This window comes from Pezoporus occidentalis, unplaced genomic scaffold, assembly GCF_034315485.1.
Source record: "Pezoporus occidentalis ecotype Australia unplaced genomic scaffold, CSIRO_AGI_Poc_V1 ctg91, whole genome shotgun sequence".
NCBI classification, from domain to species: Eukaryota; Metazoa; Chordata; class Aves; order Psittaciformes; family Psittacidae; genus Pezoporus; species Pezoporus occidentalis.
Window position 1 is genome coordinate 2,207,228 of NW_026916273.1, and position 21,862 is coordinate 2,229,089.

Below are 21,862 nucleotides of genomic sequence, written 5' to 3' on the forward strand. Positions count from 1 at the left end.
CAGCAACCAACAGCCACCACTAATGATTTCATTAAATCATCTATTGAAATCTGCATGGAGACAACAGGAAAATCTGCCTCCGATGTAAACATTTCAGCATTGATATATACCCCAGTAAGCAGCAATTACAAAAGACATCCCTTCTCCAAAGTCTGAATTAACTACTTCAACAGCACCTATATATATATATATATATATAAATACTTTAAAGTCTTTATAACATACTAGGCCTTGAAGATCTTTTGCAATCAACTTCAACATCACTTACTTGTTTGCCACTATGGATATCTGTAATAGAAATGAATCTCAGATAAGCACATTTAATGGATTTCATAGTACCATTACACACCAACATGTGTATATAGGCACAAAATTTCCTTGTTGCCTCCAGAAAAATAAAAAGTGAACAAACTGGGATGTGCAGGGGAACCTGAGCATAATTTACTGATATTGCTGTAAATAAGACAAAAACAAATCAAGTGCTTCAAGTTAATGTCTTGCAAGTACATTATTTGTGGGTGGCTCTAAGCACTTTTAACAACAATCCCACCATGGGAAGGACTCAAATAAGGCAAGACCTTCACAAACCAACAGAAATACCAAGCCTTTATTACAAAGAAAAATGATTCCACAGAAGAGGTTGGCTTGCTTCCATGCATGCTCTCAGTCACATCCACTTGCTGAGCATGGAGAAAGGCTTCTGCTAGATTCATTAATTCCCCAAGACACCATAAAGCTTTGTTCTTGGCTACAGGTGCGTGAGCATTTTGGTTCAACTGAATTGCTTCCTAGAATGTTGTTGCCAGCATTGAATGAGCCAAAATAACAAACCTGACTGGTGGGAAAGCCAAATGCCACAAGGAAAGAAAAGAAAATTGAACGAAAATAAAAATCACACAGTGGGCACAGTTATCACTAAGAGAAGTCAAATGACTTGCTTGACATCCACACTGTAAATAATTTCACTGGCAGGGAAATGAATATGCTTGAGTCTTATCTTCACTTGGGGAGCGTGAAGAATGTTTGCTGCATCCTTCTACTGGTACGTGCAAGCACATGGTCACAAAGCCTAAAAGGCAGCAGAACTAGATTGAATTCATGTTATCTATTGTTGTTTGGATTTTGAACAAAATTGATGGAGTATGAACCAGTTGATGAATCCTGTTTTATCTGGAAATTTTCTGTTGACAGGCCAAAGGGGCGGAGAACCAAATTCCCCAGATCCTTCAGTTTGCCTACAATGAAAAGGGGAGAGAACACATCAAGTGTTAAGCAGAAGGAAAACTCCATTGAATTATGCCCAACTACACAGTCCAGCTCTACTGATTTATCTATTAATTTAAGGTAAATGCTGTGTAAATCTCTGCAATTTGTTGAGTATTTATAGGCTCTCAACATGAATTAGAAACAATCTCCATTGTGATGTGGGTACTGTCAGCTTTGGGGTTGAAAACAAGTGACTGTGCTGGTAAACATGTAAACAGTTTATTCTGAGGAACAACTCCATCCTACATAACAAAACTAACACCATTATTAGAGTACTCCTAAATATGCCATAGTAAGTAAGATCTTGCATCTAAGTGCTGGTTCACAAGCAAGTATCTTTCAGGGATTTGTGGAACTATTTTAAAGCAATATGAGTCTTTGAGAGTCAGATGACTCAAAGTCATCTAATACTAGGTGAGCTGCTTTGTACTGATGGTGGTTTTCTTCCTTAAGTTACACCCTGTTTAATTTAGCTATTAAGTTCATAATTTTATCCTGCATCCTAAAGCCATTTTGGTTATAAAACGATAAAGTTGTTCATAGCATCTCTCTGTTGGGATGAATAGTTGCTATTGTACTTCTAGGCAAACATTTGGTCATGCTTAGCTTTCCGTTGGGGTGAGAAGTGTCTTTGTCTACTGGTGGAAGTATCCTGGCATACTCCAGCATTGCTCGAGTCAGTTGTAAACAGCTCCCAAGCTCTCCAGGTGCTGCAGCTGGCTCAGGAGCCAGGCAGACAAATTTCCCTGTTTCAGGAAACTGTGAAAGGTCTTTTCTAATTGGAGTCAGTAGGATGGCTCTTTTCCGGCTGTACTAGAGCCAATAAACACAGAACAACTGCCTTGGTATTCTTGTTTGTTGCTAGGCCAGCTCTTTGGGAGAAGCTGAAGACCATATGATATATATAATTCTTCATTCTTCATCTCACGGGGATTGAATAATTAAAACAATACAGTCACAGGTCACCTTCCTGCTCTCTCACTTAAATCCACATACAGCAATGCCTTTTGGTGCAGTCACATTTCATAAATTGCTAATGAAGCAGAAGCAAGCCTTTGCCTTTTCCGGGAACTCAAGCCCAAAGCACTGCTCCTGCTGTCTTGGCACACATAAACCCATCATTGTAGGAAAGCACTATTTCCTCCTCCCCCACTCCTTTCATCCCTAAATTAAGATCTGTAGTTAAGTCCAACCTCCCCCTCCCCCCAAAGAGAAGCTCTCTTAAGACAGAGACTGTGCTTGAAGGAAGGAAGAAGGCACGTGGAGCTGTGACTCAGCTGCAAAGAGTTCTCAGCAATCAAACACGCACTTGTCCCTGAGCAGGGTCACATTCTCCTCTGTGAGACTGTTTTCACAGATCTTGATCTTTACATTTTAGAGGGCCTGTGTCTACATTTCACCTGGAACTCCACATGTTAAGTTCCTTCAGCAGAGCAACATTCAGAGGTTAACAAGAAAACCAACTGGTAAAGATCAATTCACAGCTCAGAAGTCTGTGATTCATTACTCACCTAAACTGCAATTTAACATCCTGCTGCAAAAGGCAGATTCACAGAAAGATTTCTCATGATTTACATGAAGATGTAACAGCCAAAAAGTAACTGCCATTCAGTCTTTCTGGCAAAACTTCCAGTAGAGCTGCTAGTGTTAATGTGGTATTTGGAACTTGAAAAGCTGGGTATTATTTGGGTTAAGAATTTTTGTTGGATAAAAGACAAATTTCCTGATGAGGTCTCATCTTTCTCTAACTCGCTGTATTACCAACAACATTTCTTAAGCAATTAAAAGAGCAAGAGCAAATCCTTTTCCCTTCCCTAAATGGTGAGGACTGAACTAAAAGTAATTATATTAGCTCTGGTTTGAACTATTTAAAGTGACCTCCCTGTGTACAGTATTGGGGTTTAGCAGTGTAATTGCAAATACAACATGTACTCTTCAGTATCAAAAAAAAGAAAGAAGAGAGCAATTCTTCAGGCACTAAGACTAGTAAATATCTTTGCTGATCTCAAGTAGCTGGAAATATCTCTTGCTGGCACGAAGGCCCAGGCAATATGCTCCCATAGGCCTTCCCATTAATCACACCGATAACCAAGTACATCTCTCTGTTTTCTAAAATGCACTCCTTTGTAACTTAAGATGAAAGTCCCAATAGGTTTTAATTAGATTTGATGAACTTTGTGTGTGTAAGATGGGTTACACAGACTGCCATATGTTCTATTCCAGTTTTTTATCTCCAGTGTACTTGCCTCTCCTTGTAGCCAAGCAGAAAACTATTGTCAGAGCTCCCAGCCTGCTAAACCTTGCTAAAGCTGTTCCAAACTTCTCCTCTTCTCATATCCTCTCCCCAAAGGAGCTGGTTCTAGTTATCACAATAATTATAGTTTCTCTAAACAAAAACTAGCTTGTTGCACAATAGCTGGAAATCTTCGGCTTTAAAGTCAGAAGAGAAATAACACAGAAAATAGTCAGTGTATGTTCACATCCTGGGCAATCACTAAGGCAGAGGATGCTCACGTTATGAAAGCATAAAGGGAAAGAGCCACATGGATTTAAAAGCTATTTTTTAAGTGTGCTGTAAGTTAACCTTTCTTTAACATTGAAACTCAGCAATGAGCAAACCTTAGTGGCAAGTGGCAGCGTTAACCTGCAAAGACTGAATGGAAAATATGAAAATAATAAGCACAAATGTCAGCTTTGGAAAAGTTAGACCCCTACAGAACAGAACAGAAATGGACTTGGTTTGGTAATAAAATATGTTTTTTCTAGGGACATCGATCTCACTGCACTACCACTTGCAAACAAGTATTCATGGTTAGGTAGTCTGGAAGAAAAATCCCCAAGAATGTGTACCCTGATTTATTTACACACAATCACTTAAGAAGTGGTTTCAGCTTCTGACAAATCTATGTGGTAATGAGCTGCAGCACTGGAAAACAGGAAACACGCTTGGGGAAGGAGGAAGATGCACTTCATTTATTTCAGTCTGTTTGTACACAGCTCATTTTCATGACAGTGTTTGTTAGTTGCGTATAGCAGGGCTTAGTTTCAGTTGAAAGAATAAGAACATAGAAAAGCCACATTACTGGCTGATTCATTGACAAAAATAAGAATTCAGTTGAATATCCAAATTTCAAAGGAGTCAAAGCATGAACTGTGACATTCACTCGAAAGATTTTGCTGGTGATTAGTTTTAGTGTGAGTGCTCCTGGACCAGGCCCAGTCTGGAACTATTAAGATGCATCTGACTTGCTCTACTGGAACCAAAAAATCTTGAGTACAACCCAGACACCTGAGCTAAGCCGCCTGTGAGAAAGCAAGAATGAATCCATGCATACCTGGCACTGTTTAACCAGCAGTCAGATAATCTCCTAACAGACTACCACAAGCATTTGTCTATTCTGATACAGTACTCAGTTGGTAAATAGCATTAATGAAGTTCTTGAAAAAGAAAAGCTGAAATAGCTTAAAACATATACATTGTGCAACAAAAATAATCCAAAGAAATCTCTTAACTATCACACTGTATCAAGTTTGTTTTTCCTTACAGAACTCCCATCTGATCTCCCTTCAATAGTAAGTGTTTTTCTTTGTCCTCAGACAAAACAGCAGCATTTTGTAAACCTTGGGAGGTATTTCCTTCCCAGGCCTTCATTGCCAGACCCATCACTGCTCTCTCTTACCAACAAGATACAGAGAGCTTTTTAATACTCAAAAGATTAGTCTGGTTGCTGCCTCTATTCCTAACTTAATTTTGAGTGTTCTAATAAGTGAATGTATTATAGAAAAACAACTTCTCAATTCGTGTTAAGAGATCACAAGCAGTGCTAAGACTAAAATATCACCCAATTGACACCAGATAATTTTAATAATACTCGTGACAACTTATTTGAACCTGTCACATACAGAGGCTGTGGATGAACACAGGGTCATACACTGTCTACCCCACTCTTGGCCTGGTTTTCCTGTCTTTTACACCATTAAACATCAGTGTATCTCCTTGCATGTATATGACATGATTGAGAAGGAATTCCTTTCTAGAGAATCCCAATATAAACAGTCTGAACTGGTTCCCAAAAAGACCAGTTCAGTTCCGAAATCCTAACTGCCACTTGATTAACACTTAAACAGATTACATCCAGTCTGAAATCTAGGCAAGGATTAGCAGTATAGAATGAGGTTTGTAAAGACACTTTATAAAGCTGGATTTATTGTTTCAGTGAGGCCCTTTAGACATCTGTAACAATGGTACAAAGGGAGAGTTCAAAAAAGATCAGGAATTGTTTTCAGATTACTTTGTGTTGAAACTCATCCCGTATCCTACAAATAGTCATGATCCTTCTGGACACTTTCTGCATTTGTCATTTATCTTTAGCACTATCACACTTAACCTTCTTTATTTATGGCTTGTTATAAGTACAATGGTGGAAACAGAATCTGATGATGTAAAGCTCCAGAAAGCCTCAGTGCAACTTTACTAGGTCAAAACAGGTACAAAGCAAGAGCAAATCAGACTCCTGCACAGCAAGAAAAAATATCAGCATAAGAACTTGAAACAGTCTTCAAAAATACCTGAAGGATTAGTGTTACAGTATGTAAGACAGACTGAGTTCATTTAACCTGATTCTCTGCAGAACAGCAAAACAGTCTTCCCCTTTCCCATCCCAAACCCTCAAAGCCTACTCAGAATAGCATTTCATCTACTACTTGTGACACCTAGAACGAGCAAACAGGTAACTATGGCAAGCGATGTATGAAATGGGTTAGGTACACTTAGTTTATCTTATATTGTCTTTTGTCCTTGCTCTTTTGTGTGGATTTTCTAAACAATACAAATCAAAATATTCTATCAAAATAAAAACTTGTTTTAAAAGCACCAGGTTGTCAGATTGGCTTATAGAGTGTCTGAACTCGTGAGAATCAACAAACCCTGTTAAGTAGGAGACAGCAGACAATGTCAACAGTAGTCTTCTTTGGGGCAGGACATTTTCCCCCAGAACCGTTAGTCTGTGATTCAAGGAAGTGCTTTAACCTTTGTATTACACGTGAAAACCAGGCTTGCTTGGGCAACCTTATTTAAGTAGTTATCCATTTGAAATACATCAGTCCAGTTCAGATATTACATATACAAACACCACAGAACGTGATGGTGGAGGCAAGTAGGTTCAAATGAGTTGTATTGATTAAGTTATCTTTCCCTCAAACAGGTACAGTCAACAGTGTCATTTGGTATAGAGTTGTAAAAAGTCAAGAGACAGTGAGTTAGGAAATCTAACTGCACTCCTAGTAAAGCCAGATGCCTGTTTGTAACGCTGGGTGGGTCTAATTCAGCCTCCAAATAAAGAGAACCAAAATACTATATAAATCAAAGTAAACATGAAGACTTGGAGGTCTATAGGCTGCAAGTGCTGTTAGAAGAACCAAATTTATTTCTTCAGACAAAAGATCAAACACATTCAGTTATTACACCTGGTCAACTCCTTCTACGCAAAGGTTTAGGAGATCCCTTTCGCGGGAGTGTTTTACTTGCAGAGAGAAGGGGCAGAGCAGTTGGTCTGTTTCAAACCACTTTCCCTTATTTTAACATGCGTTAATATTGATTTGTTTTAGAAGGTCCTGAGTGTTCTTTCTTTAACTATTAGCCTTTTCGGAAAGGGCAAATTATTTGGCTGGAACATACTGTAGGTGAAACCAAGCAATAGAGAACTACGAAGAAATCAGGAGTTTCGTCTAACACTGAACAAGTATTTCCTTAAAGCTTTACCTTCTCTAAATTTTCTACAAGACATTCTACTCGTGCATTTGTGTTTTTCTAGTAGACTATAAAGATTATTCTGTAGGTTATGTGTACACACTACTTACCTAGCATTTCTTTCTTTAATTTTTCATTCCGCTCTTCAATTTGTCTAGGTAATCGCTGTGGACAGAGATAAAAATTGGAATCAGACCCATGCTTTCAGTAATTCTGTAGGTTAAGCTAACGGAATTTTTCATGCACATACCCAGGATACACTGTTTGTGGCTTAAAACAAATCCTTATGTCAAACCACCCTTTCATCTTATTTTGGAAACCTGCAATTCATCCTATGACATCAGTTCACATAAACAGTAAGTTGTAACTTGTAAGTGCAGGTTTCAAATAGGCATGCATTTTTACTGCTGAAAACCAGACCTGATCTGCTTGCTTGGAATTTTAACTGAAAAGCTTATGGAATTCAAGAGACTTACAATTAAAGTATATTTTAGCCCTATTTCCTCAGCTGTATGCATTATATTTGGTAAAGAGACTATGCAGGCACAGCATTTGAGGAAAACATCCATAACGTCCATTCTCAGTGGCATAACACCTGAGGGAAATCTGCACTGTGAAGACATGAAGGTTTTCTAAATACAAATACTTTATCAGATCACTGAAGTAACTTGCTGCAAACTTCGGGACATAGTTCAATGAGTAGATTTTATGCAAGATATAGCATAGCTCTAAGGAGGAGAGGGTATTATATAAATGAGAGCCTTGATCTGGCAGTTCATCATGGGGAGGTAACTCCAACACCCTGTCCTGAGCAAGGTACTAGTCCAAGTAACAGCTCATTAACGTGCTTTTCCCTTCTCAAAACTGGCACCAGTGTTAAAATCTGTTGTACCATCACAAGCAAACTTAGCACATGTTTCCAATGACCATTACATAACCACATGGTCTACGCATTCCTAACAGTTTGGTTCCAAAAGGTTCCTTCCCATTTATGCCTAGAACAGCTGTGACTCATCTTCCAGCCTTACGCAGTACTGGTGCTCTGCTATATGATTGTAATGATCGTTTTTAATTAGAACTTTGTAGTCACATAACTAAATTTACCACTGTATAATTAGATTTTGCATTTTCTATACATCCGTTAAATACAACATTAAACCAAAATATATTACAAATGACAGTCACTTTTTTACACATCCTTTCTCATATTTTTCCGCAGTACTACTTCAAGCTTTTACACTATGCTTATTCCTGTGTAATTCTGGCAGCTCAGCATGCACTTACATGCATAACTATGCAGTCTCTTCTTGTGGAGGTCATCACAAATAAAACAAATGTATTGTAATGGTGCTACCAGTAAACTAATTACTATTGCAGACTATGGCAATTCACTCCAGATACACTTCCCTTGTGATAACTGGCTTCTCAACATTGTTAAAGAATTACTCTCCCAAGCTTGTGTCTTCTTGTCATTTACAGCTCCAGTCACCATGGATAGATCTATCACTCTGATACCATTGCCACAATGAAATGAGTTGTTCACCTCAAGAAAAAGCCCATGGACAAGGCTGCCTGGCTATTCCTTTTCAATACAGGACACACTGGTGAACGCAGGCAAATACAGTTCATTTTCTATAGTGGTGGGGAAGAGAGGTGGTATACCCCAGAAAAAAAATCACAACAGAAAAACGAGTGTTAAGGAATAAAACGCAGCTATACATGGATGGCTAAGCTTGAAACCAGCCAGGCCCAGCACCACCACCACTGAGCCAGATCTAATTAGCCCAGTCAGACCTCATCTGAATCCTGCTGACCCAGAGGGCCTTATTAAGTTGGGTGCAGATCTGGACCTAAGATGCCTGCATGAAAACATGTGAATATCCCCAGGCTCTAAATTCAGTTTGCACTGTGGCTGTGCAATTTGTTGTATCTTGCATGAGTCTGGCATACATAGCATGTCTCTCTCACATTTGGACATAAGGCTTTGGCAGGAAATGAAGATACATATCCTTGATCTGAAATACATACTCCATGTTTTGTTTGTTTCAATACTTGTATTAGAAAAACTCAGCATTTCTCACTCCAGAAATGTATTTGCAGGGTTAGTTATCTACAGGAAGATGTCTGCAAGTACCATAGACACCAGATAAATAGCTGTCCTTATCTCAAAGTGCAGCTTCTTTTGGCAAATAAGTTTATCTTGCCTGCCAATCCCTTAAAAACTGTGCTGAAGCTAAAATTCACACAACACTGTTACCCACCTGCTAAAAACAAAACCCAAAGATTGATCCTGTATAATTAAACACTTTCTGGGAAAGCATCAGTAGGGATTATTTATCCACAAAACACTACAATTTCAAACTGTTTAATTTAGCATTGAAGATGTCAAAAGTAACTGAAGTGAGACCAGGATTTAAATCAAAATACTAGCACTGTACTCCTGCAGTATAAACAGTACTGAAATTTTAAAGAAGTTACCAAATCAGGAATAAAAGCAAAGAACTACTCTGCATTTAGTATTTTTAAACTGCCGTTTAGCAAGATCATGACATTCCCTAAAGCAGCATGTGAAATATTTTCTATATATTCTCTACAGGAAGGAGAGAGAGTTGCTCTAACACTGAAAGAAGCTAATTTGCAGATTCTCTTGATGCACCATTTCCATTACCAGTGAGGGGGAAAAAACACTGCAGAGAAACGCTGCAGAGAGCAATGCACTTTACCTTACAATAAAGCAAAGCTCCTTAGTCTCCTACACATTAGATACGTTAGCCACGTATGGGAGTCAACATTAGAGCTGGAACTGTTTTTTTGTATTATGAAATTTAGAGATTTACTATGAATATTCTAACAATTGTAGAACTAGCTGTCTGTATTTCCTTAACAATTTTTTAAGAGGGGCATTTTAAGTTTCAGTCTCAGAAGATTGCTTCTACCCTGCAACTTGACAAAGAACAGGACCAACCCAGGGGCAGAATCCCACTGCAGTGTAAATTAAGGGCATTTTGTACAAAGTATTCTGCACCACATGTGAGCCTAAAGCCTCTGCCTAGTAAAATGAGGTCAAGAAGCAGAAGGTAGATGTAAGAGTCAACCTCTGTACTTCCCAGCTATAAAAATTAAGAATATATTACAGATTGTTCTAAAGCATTCCTGAAAGATGGCCAGGAAGAAGAACAGCACTGTCAAGTGTTAATCTGTGGAGTTCATAAAAATGTGTATGATGTTCACAGCTGTTCTTTGTATGATGAGCTGCTAAAACACATTCCTTATATGCTAGTACTATTCTACCAAGTAACTGGCTAGATTACTCTAGGTCTCACTCTGGAGCTGATCTCATGCTAAAAGGACTACAAGCTACAGAAAGTAAACCCCATCCTTTCCTTTAGAAAAGTCAGCAGACTCATTGGCTGAATTCCTGGACCAAATAAACCGCACTCTCAGCTAGGAGACTGTAAAAAAGGCCAACACAAATACTCTTTTCTAGACTGTGATGGACCCATCACAGTCACTACCCATGCAGTAATGATGTTTGACAAGCTTGTCATTTAATAAGCCACTGCCAAGAGCTAGGTGATAAAGTGCTCTCCTGCTCTCAACTAGCTGCATGCAACAAGCATCAGGGGTTGTTTCACAGTACAGTAAACCGACCTTGTCAATGGGTGCTGCCAAAAGGGATGGCCCCAATTCCTGTACTGCCTTGACCACATCTTTCCTTCTCACTAGTATTTGTGGCAGGACTTATCTGACTGCAAAAAGCCAACTATGTAAGTATTTGCTTTGGGGCTTTTTGGTTGTTAGGTTATTTTGCTTGCTTGTTGTTGCTATTTTTCTCTTTAGCAGAGTTAGTTTTCTGACAGACTCACGTATAGAGCCAGCCATCCCCTAGGGCCAGACATGAGCTAGTAGCAGTGTTAGCACAAGGAAAGCAATGGGACAGCTTTGTAAGCAGCAGTTAGTACATCAGTTTAGCTGTTCTGTGAAACCCTTACCATTAACAGGAGTTACACAGTTAAGCAGAATATTTTTCTGCCATCAGGGCAACTGATCCGGTCCCAAAGGAAGTAATTTCAGGCAAGGCTTCTTGCCTAATACGCTATAAAAGCGGTTTCTAATCTGTCACTTCCAACACCATAGTATGGGGAAAGGAGAGGGGAGGGAGGAATCACTACTAATGATTTATTTTCCCAAATGAAGAATTAAAGCAAACCTAAGTGTTTTAAAAATACTTCTGCATCAACATATTCAAAGTGGTTTTAGAGATAAGCTGGCAGGTGAAGCAAATGATTTCACTGATGTGAAGCTGAACTAAAACAATGACACCATTTGAAAATTTAACATGGTACAAAGTCAGGCATTGGCATAAGGATTTTGGTGTCCAAATAAGAATTACATTTCAAAATAGCATCCATTTACCATAAAATGTAAGTGAAGAATAGATTGGATGTTGTTTTCCCTGCAGAAAATGGTCAGCTCTTTCCAGGCTCCCTGGTGCCAGCAAACCATTCACCTACCATGACCTGAAGCTCCCACTTTGGTAAAAAGTGACCACCACTGTACTTCTCATAGTGGCTACCTTTCATTAGCATTAGTGTTCCTTCAAAACCACAGGCTGTCTAGCTACATCTCTAGCACATTTGTGCTTTCAATAGAGCCTTCATAACCTCTTTTCAAAAATCAGAACAGCAAGCAGCCTGTCATAGGAGCCTTCTGCACAAAATAAATTTCCTTTCTTGCTACCTTTGTGAAAAGACCCTCTGAACTTGTCAAATCCACATCTATTTTCCACACTGAGCATTAATTTCCTAAGTATTGCTAGAAAAATCGCTTCCTGCTGGTTCCACAAAGAGTTACTTGAAACCTCAGATCAGCAGGCTGTGGCAGTGGCTTTAAATCCCCACTGACTAGGGATTATCTACATGTTAGATTGGGGTTTCAGGAAGTGCATGGGGGTTACCTTGCAAAGGAAGCTTTTAAAGCATTTCCTTACACTTGTAGAGATATGGCAAAGATTCTGCAATAAAAGTTTAATCCTGAAGTATTTGTAATTTGATTGAAAGTGGTGAAAATGGACACTGGAACACAGTACTAAGCTGCAGATCTTTTTAATTCTTTTTTGAAGAATGAATAAAGTAACTGAATTCAGGAGAGACTGCTGTTAGCAACCATAAAGGGCCTTGCTCTTCAAGTGAAAGGCTAAGTTTCTGAAGACTAATAGTAGACTTCAGTCACTATTAGTAAAATAACTCTAAGTGGCCAATACACACACAAGACATAGCAAAGAACAAGAACAGAAAACGGCTAAATGAAGAAACAAAAATATCAACACTTTAAGGTAGATACAAACATAGATACAGGCTGACAGAATCCTGTTCGTTGCCAAAATTACATAATCAAGTCATAAAAAAAGAAAGTCATTATTTTATAATTCAGGTATTCAACTGCAAATTTACCAATCAGGGAAATAATTCTATCGAAAACAAGACTCCAAACAATTAACAGCCAGCAAGAAGTATCTGATCTCCAAACTGCAGATCCATATTGAAGTGATGGCTACTAAAATGCACGAGTGGTTTGGGCAACCTTTTCTAGAACATGCAAAAATACAATTAACAGCCTCAGTCAGAAAACTAGAATGGGGTGTGTGTGTGCACGGGAAAAGAAGACAAGACCTCGGCTTAAAATGAAGCCAAAGTATACTAAAAAGGCTTACCATGCATGCTTCTCTGGCTTGATGAACTGATGGGTCTTTTTCTAGGACTGCCTTATAATCTTCCAGAGCTTCATCTAGTTTTTCTGTTTTTTCATATAGTTCTGCTCTCCTCAGCAAAGCTCTAATATAGTTAGGATCCAATTCCACTGCTAGAAAACAAAAACAAAGCATAGTATTTTATTTGAAACATTTCTACATCCTTCAAATGAATTCTTAAGTGTGTATTACATTCTTAATAGTCATCTTTATAATGTAGCTTAGAATCAACGACAGTCTGTTTGAAAGCTAAGTCATATTTCAGAAAGGCATACATCTGCCTGTGAAAGTCTAATGCAAATGATCATGTTTCATTTAAAGTCTACAGCCTATCACGGATAGAAGTGATTTATAGTGCACAAACATTTAATTTTGCAATACTATATTTTTGTTGATACTTCAGAAATTTTAAGGACCTGTAAGATATCTTTCAGCTTTTGTATATTTAATACGTTTATATTGTTAGATTACCACTAGAGTTAAATATACCTATGATGAGCAGGGAAAATAAGCATTTCTCTGCTTCTCTCAGTTCAAGTGGAGACAAACTCCAGGAGAACTTCTGGTGTTCTTCTGAATTTAATATCAAGCAGTCAAAACTGGGTTGGGAATCCACAGTTATATTAGCTCTACAAGTTAGCAGAGGGGCATACTGTCTGAATTTAAGCTTTTCCTCTCCTTATTCCCTTGGCAGCCCTGTTTACAGATGCAGTTAAGACTGAATGCTAAACTTAACAGTAACCTGCAAATGGTAATTTCTCAAAAATTTCCTAATCCATTTTTCATCACCGAAAGAGGCAATATGAGAGACTGCCCATTTGATAATTACTAACTGTTCTTGGGACAATTAAATCTAGGATTATTTAGCTAAGTATTCTAGCTCAGTCCTTCTGGAAGGACAAAGACAATGCTACAGTCAGCAAGTTGCAGGTTAGTGTGAATTGCTCTGCTGTGCTCCAAGTGTTGCATTGCAGTTTGTAAGCAAAGTCCCTGGGGAATGTCAGGCGCTGGTAGGTCAAGTCTCACTGCTGCAAAGCAGAGCGAGTGCCTTTCAGCCACTACAAAATCAGAAGTGTTTTTCAAAATGCACCACCACCAAAACAAGGAAACCCCCAAAATGCAGAGGCCAGCTAGAATTTGTTACCTTCAACAGTACTTTGAGCATGTACAAACTCCTGTTTACTGTACAAGCAGCACTGGCACACAGCCATTGGATCAGTTTTCTGATTGGGGATTTGGAATATTTTCCCCAGCTGTCATAGGGAGTTTAACAAATACTTGAGCATGGATGAGTGGGTGGCAGCAATAAAACAATGCACAGCTGAAATGATTTCGCCACAAGTTGCAGGGAGAAAACTATGCAGAACAAGAACAGGAGAGCATAAGCCCTTGTGATAAAGCAAAAACCATGCATAAAAGGGACTTGATGATACTTTTAATTCTGTTAAGTCCTCATGGTTCTTTGGAATCTGGGATTAAACCAAGATTTGGAGGGGGAATGGCAGGTGGATGCAGGTTTAATTATTTCAGACAGGAAAAGATACACATTTTAAAAAATAAATACTATAAATAAGTCTAGATTCAGGTGTCTCCCATCAGAGCTTTTCTTTAAATTCTTTAAAGACCTGTATGCCTGAATTTACAGTGCTGCAGTAAGGCACTAAATGGCGTAATTTATGCATGAAAGATCTGGCACAAAAGCAGCATACAGGAAAAAAATCATACCTTTGCTGCAGTCACTTAGGGCAGCTTCTGTCTTGTCCTAGAACACAAAATAGTTTTGCTATATTAAAGACCTATTTGGAAATTATTGCAAAACAGATTATGTACAATTGCAAGCAAAAAACTTTGGCATTCCAAGGAATTGGGATGTTCATGTAATCAAGGCTTTTCATACCGTTGCTTCTGATGCAAAGCTCTTTACCAGCGATTAGCTTCCTCTCTGTGAAGGCTGCCAGTGTTCAAATTGCAGGGCTGCCCCACTAATCTGCCTGCACTGCACAGCCGGCAGCAGGCTCCAGTCAAAAGGCTGAGTCACATCTGCAGGCCTTGGCTTAGCTGAGCTACAGCTTTTCTACCTTTGTCAATTAATTAAGGGGTTGGAATAGGCATTTCCCAAGAATCACAGATAAATTCTTGTCTGTATGAGCTAAGACATTTGGAGAGCAGATACTGCACTAATACAGCTTTTGCTGATAGGGACAATGCGTGAGATGTCCAGAAGTGGTAGGGACAAGATTTTAGTGCACCCAGACAACCATAGTTAGAAGATGAGAGCCAAGCAATCTGCTTGTAATGAAACAAGAAGGAAAGCAAAAGAGCTGAGACAGAGATCTTATGTTCATCCAAACTAAAAGGGCTTAAAAAATATAAATAAAACATCAGGCTATTCTGTGCTTGTACTGTTGATCTAAGTAGCTGTAATCTTTCCGCACCCAAGGAACTATCTTCTCCATAAAACAAAATCTGCCTCACAAGCTTCTACTATAGTGCAAAGCAAATGGGTGCAGCAGATATGGAAGAACAAATTTAATGGAGAAGCTATTCATAATATTAATAACATGACTCCATTTTCAGAGTAATGTATCAGTCTGTCAAGTTTCACTGACCAATACTGGCGAGATACACTAGTACATGCACAGTTCTTCTGTCACCTTGGGCTTCTTTGGGGACTATTGGATTATTTTTCAAGTTACATGAATAGTTAACATCTGGATTATGGGGAGGTTTCTCAGTTTAGAGTTTATTCAATTTTTTTCCTTGTCCCTGGTCATGGAATAAACAACACAGCCATATCCATTCTATCCAGACCAGGTGCTACTACATAGGTCTGACCTGTTATAAAGGAACTGTATAGGAAGCAGACTAACTGAATTAATAAAACCAATTAATAAAGTTAGGAAGTGCTGCTTATGCCTCAAAGCATCTGAGCAAATTAAGTAATGACAAGTATATGACAATCCAGGCTTTTAGGAAAAAAAAAACAAACCAAACCACTAACTAGCTATAATACTAAACAATTTAATACATGGTCTGCACCCACTGAACATGCTTGTAGACATGAACTTTGAATTTCATTAAAACAGAGCAAATGAAAGCAAAATTAGCGTTTTAAACATAATGCACCAGAGCGACTTTGAACAGCTGTTCCAGTGGCAACTCTAACAGGTTTGTATTCATCCTCAGTAAAACCAAGAGCATTTCTACTGGGAGCATGACAGACTGAGCAAACAGCTTTATTCTTTGCCCTCCTTCATACACCCCTAATGATTTCGTTACTGCATTTGTCAGATAATCAATACATGGTGTTTCATAAAATAAAAAAAAATATTCACCTGTTTCATTTTTGCAGCAGCTCTGTTTGAAAATAAAACAGCCCTATCTTTTTGGAAGCAGGCTGGACAAATCTGCAGGGCCTTCGTGTAAGAGTCTTCTGCCTCTCCAAAGTCTGCAGATGCAATAGCAAAAAAAACTAAAACAGACCATTTATTTCAAATTCCAGTACAGTCAGTGAACCACATGGCTAAGATTTCTTTGGAAACACTTCTCAGTATATGATGCAGTATTAAAGCATAATCGGTAGCTGCTCTCAGAGAAACTACATTACTAAGTAGTACATAGATCAATGACAATTCATTATTTTAAAATCAACAGATTTTAAAGCAGAAATATAGTACTGAGCTTAATGTAACAAATGCAGCATGATGTGCATATAATTCTTATCCTTGAAATTGTTTCATTCTGTTTGAGTACCAGCCTTAGAGGTAGAATCACTTTAGATTAAGCATATCCTTGATCTGAAATGAATCGTGTGCTGAAAAACATCATTGCACTGATACCTGTTCAAAGCAGCTACAGGGATATTTCATTTGGCACATCATCTTCAATGACTGACTTCAAGGTCAGTCACGGCAAACCCATTATCACCTGAAGGTCATCCATCATCAAGTCTGGTTTAAAGCAAGGACCAGTGGTAAACCACGTGGGATTATCAAGTTATACATTTTCCAATAAAGATAGAGTCACCTCTAAGGAAAAGGCCCTATACGGACTGAACAATGCCCTGCCAGCTGACAAGTTCATTGGCCTCAATACAGAGCAATTCTTGCTGTGCATATTAGCTGGTGACCATCCAGGTGCTTAAAAGGTTTTGTATTTCTCATTAGTAAGCACTCTGGCAGGCACAGGCACACTGAAAAGATCTGCCAAAGAATTTGTCAAGAAACTACATGTGAAGGATAAGACTTCATAGGATGATTCAGCCAAAACTACAGTTTTGCTGCTTTCATGGTCTCAGCAGTTCCCTTCTGCCTGTTCTGATGTTTGCTTGAATTGGTAAATCATTCCCCGGGAATCCTGCTTTTTTAGCACACAGTAAGAGACCTCCAACAGAAAGGCCACTGTCTTGTTATCAGGATATACTTCTAGAAAGGCGAAGTCACTTGGTTGTGTCCCTGCTGACTGAAGAAAATATGAATCTGCATTTCCTGGTTTCTTTGTGAAATCTCTACCCACCAGAACATTAAATGAAAGGCAGGTGTCAAAAACACTTCCCCCTTTTTAATTAAAAGCATTGGTACAGTTATTTATTACTCAGGTCAACCCTTCTGTTACGTTCAGAACACATCCAGTTGTGGCATAAACTAGAAAAGTACATGCCTCTAGATTTTTTAAATATATGTATTTGTGTTACATGTATACATCTCTATATACACATTTGCATATGTATATGAAGTACATATAGATGTACATACGTGTATATAGATGTCTGTATAGATACACGCACGCATACACAAATAAAACATAGATAGAGCCAGTGGAGAAAAAGAAACATGTACAAAGATACGAGAGCTACTGAACCACTGAGTCCTGCATCAATTCTGAGCACACACAGCAGCAAAACTCAGAGCCTAGTGGAAGCTTTTTTTTGATTAGCAAAAGAAATCATGGCACTGGAAACCAGTAAATTCTGTATTATGTTCTTAGATTTTAAACACTTAGCTTTCATGAGAACCCTGCTTTAGTAATCCAAGTCTTTTGTGATTTCAACTTAACTCTTAAGGAGGTCTCCTATCTCCTTCTGTTCTCTAGAGCTGGATGAAAAATGATATAGATGATAAATCTGAATAATGATAGGTGTGAAATCTTCCCATGAGTTTTCTACATCACCTAAGTATTAATTAAGATTCTCTAACATCCACATGGTGTTAAAAGATTATCAACCCACCTCCTTTCTTGAACTGCTCATTTCCTTTCTCTTTCAGCATTGTGCTCTCCTTTCTTCTTTTCTACAAAAGAAAAGACAATGTCTCAAAGTATTTAATTGAAATGAACAAGTAGGTCAGCTGCAGTTCCAAATAAAGTATGAATGGAAATCAGAATAAAATAGAACCTGAAGAATTTTAAGTAGCACCAAGATCACTTGCTTGTAGTCACTGTGACATGATACACTTCATATATATCCATAAAACACTGCTGTAGAACAAGGCAATTAAAAAGCTCCAATTCACGGACAACAAAATGCAGAAAGAGCATTCATAGTGAATAACATGGTTTAAACTAATACATTAGCTTTTTAGCTGGTTGTTTGCTCCTTTTTCAACTCCATTTAATTCAATCCAATCCAATCCAATCCAATCCAATCAGTGCAGGTCAACTATGTAGAATATATTTTAGATGAAGTCTTGAAGGTTTCCTTGAAATTCATAGTTACATGCACAAAGCATGTTGAACTGACTGCATTAGAAACAGGTCCATGGATGATACTGTGCGGAAAAATTTCTTACGCAGTGAGTGACTAAACATCAGACCTAGAGACAGGAAGATTGTTCTGTTATACACTGAAAATTGCACATGCTGAGCAGAGCTGTGTTTTCAACCATGAATATCTTAACAGTACTCTTGGCAGCAGTGAAGTTGACATGAATGCTCTTAGCCTTTAACAGAAAACACAGGATGTCACCAAGCCATCTCTTCAATCTATTTACAATGGAAGCCTTTCACATGCACACATACCTCACACAAGTAAAAACAAAGCAGTATAAGCCAGACAGTAACATCAAAAAGCAATGCTCATGTTCACGAATCATTTCTATGGTAGAAAAATGATCATTTTGCCACTGGTTTTGCCCTCAATACACGTGCATACACAAAGGACCTGCATCAAGGTGTCTATAAATTACAGATCATTGAGCAATTAAAAAGCCAGCACTAGGAAAAGGAGCAGTTTCCCTTCCTGCAGATTGTGTAAATCAAGGATTAATGCAATTATCAATATCGCACAGAACATCTCCTTGGAAACAGCTAAATATAGTACTCTTTGTAGAGCGCTGCACCATCTCACAGCGATGCCAAGTAGCTGACAAACAATACAAAATCAGAGGTTCTCTCCTCTTGCTTTTATTAGCTTTAGAAATTAATTCACCTGACCACTGTCACCATCTTAGTAGTAACAGATCACAATGATCTGAAAACAAGGCTCTGCAGAATGGCGTTCAGCTGTGACACACAAAATTACACAGCAAAGTATCATCTGACCCTTTCAATATATGCCTAGATCGATAATTTTTTTTTCCTATTGCCTAGTAAACATTTTCTAATACTCATTACTCCTCATATTTAAAAAACAAAACCAAAGAAAACATAGGTCAGACTATTTAGAAACTGGCTTGCCTCCAGCATGGATTGAGAAACCTACAGCAGTTCTTCCACAATGTCACTCGCACGAATGTACACAAGCCAGTTGGTGCTTTCTAAATATGAGCGTACAAACAAATTTAGGCACTTAGGGCACAAGCACGAAATCATCTATGCAGGATTCTGCTATTCACGCAGGGAGTGCTTAACTACATTTGAAAGCTGTTCCCAAACTTCCCAAGTGCCAGACAGAATAGCTCCACTCCAGTAAGGCCACTGCCACACACAGTCAGCCTTCCACAGAAAGAAATTTTTAACATCTTGAATGCATATAATGAAAGCACAACAGAACTGGTATGATTTTCATACCAGTGAACAAAGCAGCCAGATTTCAGCACAGAACAGGTTTGGAGAGGATGATCCTACTGGAAAACATAAAAGATCTACATAGACAAGCCTCATTCAAGAAAAGAAATGTCTGAAACACCAGCCCTACTGACTTCATTGCTCATGACCTATTTAGAACCGGCCTTTAAGTGCCATTAACTGATTCACTGTTGCATAAGGTAGAGTTATAACTCTACAGTAACGAAAGAGCTTTGCTTGTATAAAATGACATGGTGGCAGTACTCCTGATGCAGAAACCCTAAAATCAAGGAAAACTGGCTGAAAAGCTTTACCTATACTATCATTATGTTGTTCCATTCTATTAAAATTATTACAAAATATCACATGTTTACCCCAGGTAAGTATTAAATGCTAAAAGGCGATTTGCAGCAAGAAGGCTTCAGGAAAATAAGCTTTATCCTAAAAAAGATAAAAGGAAAATTCTTCCATTGTGGGATTCCTTCTCAGGTAGCCAAGAGGATTGTGACCTCCAACAGCACAGAGAAAGACCAAGGTGGCTGTATGGCCGTATTCCCTGGGGAAACATGGGCAGATCAAAGTTCTGAGCAACAGAAGAGTTTAACAACTATCACACTGGGAAGCTGATGATTCATACAACAACTCCTCCTCTGAGAGCCTGTTCCCTGGCATGTCCTCTTGCCTGCAAATCAAACTTGAAGGACAGAGGCTATTAGTCACATAACTGTTAGAGGCACTCAAATGTCAGTGACAGTTTTGTGGTCACTTCTGACTATTTGACCAGAAAAGGTGTTGTCTAAGCATGTTTCAGAAGCCAGCAGCATTGTTAAGAACACCGTATATGGCTTTGCAGCTTACTCGGGAAAGCAGCAATGCAAGCAATGCAGTCCTGCTTCACAACCAGTATTTCTGTTACAGCCTGACCAATGTTTTCAAGATATCTCTGCATGATGGGTTTCAGGCTGTCCCTTAAGATCCAAGTTGTACAAGTTCTCACCATATTTTTCACAAAGGTAAAGCCTATAGCTAAAGTTTATATATAAAGTCTATAGAGTCTCATGCATCATTCTGGATTTGCATTTGAAGCATGACCCCTAAGCAATACATAGTAGCAGACTATCCATAAAAGCAAATTCCTCTGCCTTTTCCACAAAACGTAAAAGCACACATATTGCCACGTCACATCCTAAATGTACCGTTCTCCAAAGCATACTGTGTATTTGTGAAATACGTGTATCATCTATTCTTCCATATATACATTTCTTTAACAGAAAATCCTAACACAAAAGCAGTGAAAATCAACTACTTTGGATGAATTTACATTTAACCTGAAAGGACCACTCCAATGGATGCTGTCTTCTATTCAAATTCAGGGTGAAAAAGCCAACTCCCAAACCCACAAAACACACAAGCAAACAAAACCAACCCAAAACCTAAACCAGTGTTAGAAGACTTAACCTTCTCATGCAGTATGCTAAATTTCCAGCTTGGATGGACAATTGCAAACTGACTGGTCATCAGTTTACTGTGATCGTATCAGCTCTGAGTGAAAAAATTGCAAGTGACTTGTCCTTGGGACAAATTCTGCACACTGTCATTTCAGTGTCCCCACCCTTTCATTTTTCAGGAAAGGATTTCAGTAGCTGCAGGGCAGGCTACCCTTTCCTCAGGAGGGAAGTAGGTCAGACTGAACTCCTAGAATGCTCTGCCTAAGGAAAAGACATCTTGACCCACTACATTCCCTGAGGCTGCTCATACACAACAACGGGGTCAGGCACAGCTTCCCCAATTTATTATGATTTTCTGCTCTTCATAGACAGTCAAATATTAAGGACTGGGTTTTGCCAATTTTATTAACACAAAGATGACAATTCCAAGTGGCAGAGAGGCATTAGTTTTTGATGTACAAAGTCAAAAATATTTTAAGTCTAGAAGAAATAACTACATTTAACTAGTAATAAGATTCTTAAAGGATCCATTTAGAAATGTTTACAGTTTGGATACTGAATTAAAATCATCCATATTATGAAGAAATCAGGATTTTTAACATAAACCTGCCCGGCAAGCAAGAGGTACTGAAGATTAAGGCCTGATCT

General features: G+C 38.5%; 1 protein-coding gene and 1 long non-coding RNA gene across 2 annotated transcripts in view; one reads left to right on the top strand and one right to left on the bottom strand.

Annotated features, from left to right (window-relative positions):
- Positions 1–579: 579 nt before the first annotated feature.
- The window catches only part of TTC1 (tetratricopeptide repeat domain 1), a 29,309-nt gene continuing 8,026 nt past the window's right edge, over positions 580–21,862 (bottom strand). Inside the window, exons 2-7 of the mRNA XM_062605269.1 lie at positions 17,992–18,052; positions 16,100–16,212; positions 14,490–14,526; positions 12,729–12,877; positions 7,126–7,180; positions 580–1,235 (exon numbers count right to left, since the gene is read on the bottom strand). Of these exons, the coding sequence (XP_062461253.1) occupies positions 1,102–1,235; positions 7,126–7,180; positions 12,729–12,877; positions 14,490–14,526; positions 16,100–16,212; positions 17,992–18,052 (549 nt within the window). The 3' untranslated portion in view covers positions 580–1,101. The remainder of the gene's footprint in view (positions 1,236–7,125; positions 7,181–12,728; positions 12,878–14,489; positions 14,527–16,099; positions 16,213–17,991; positions 18,053–21,862) is intronic.
- LOC134156867 (uncharacterized) lies at positions 1,164–9,770 on the top strand. The gene is made up of 2 exons (XR_009962099.1): positions 1,164–1,344; positions 8,495–9,770. It is a non-coding gene; the product is annotated as an uncharacterized LOC134156867 (long non-coding RNA).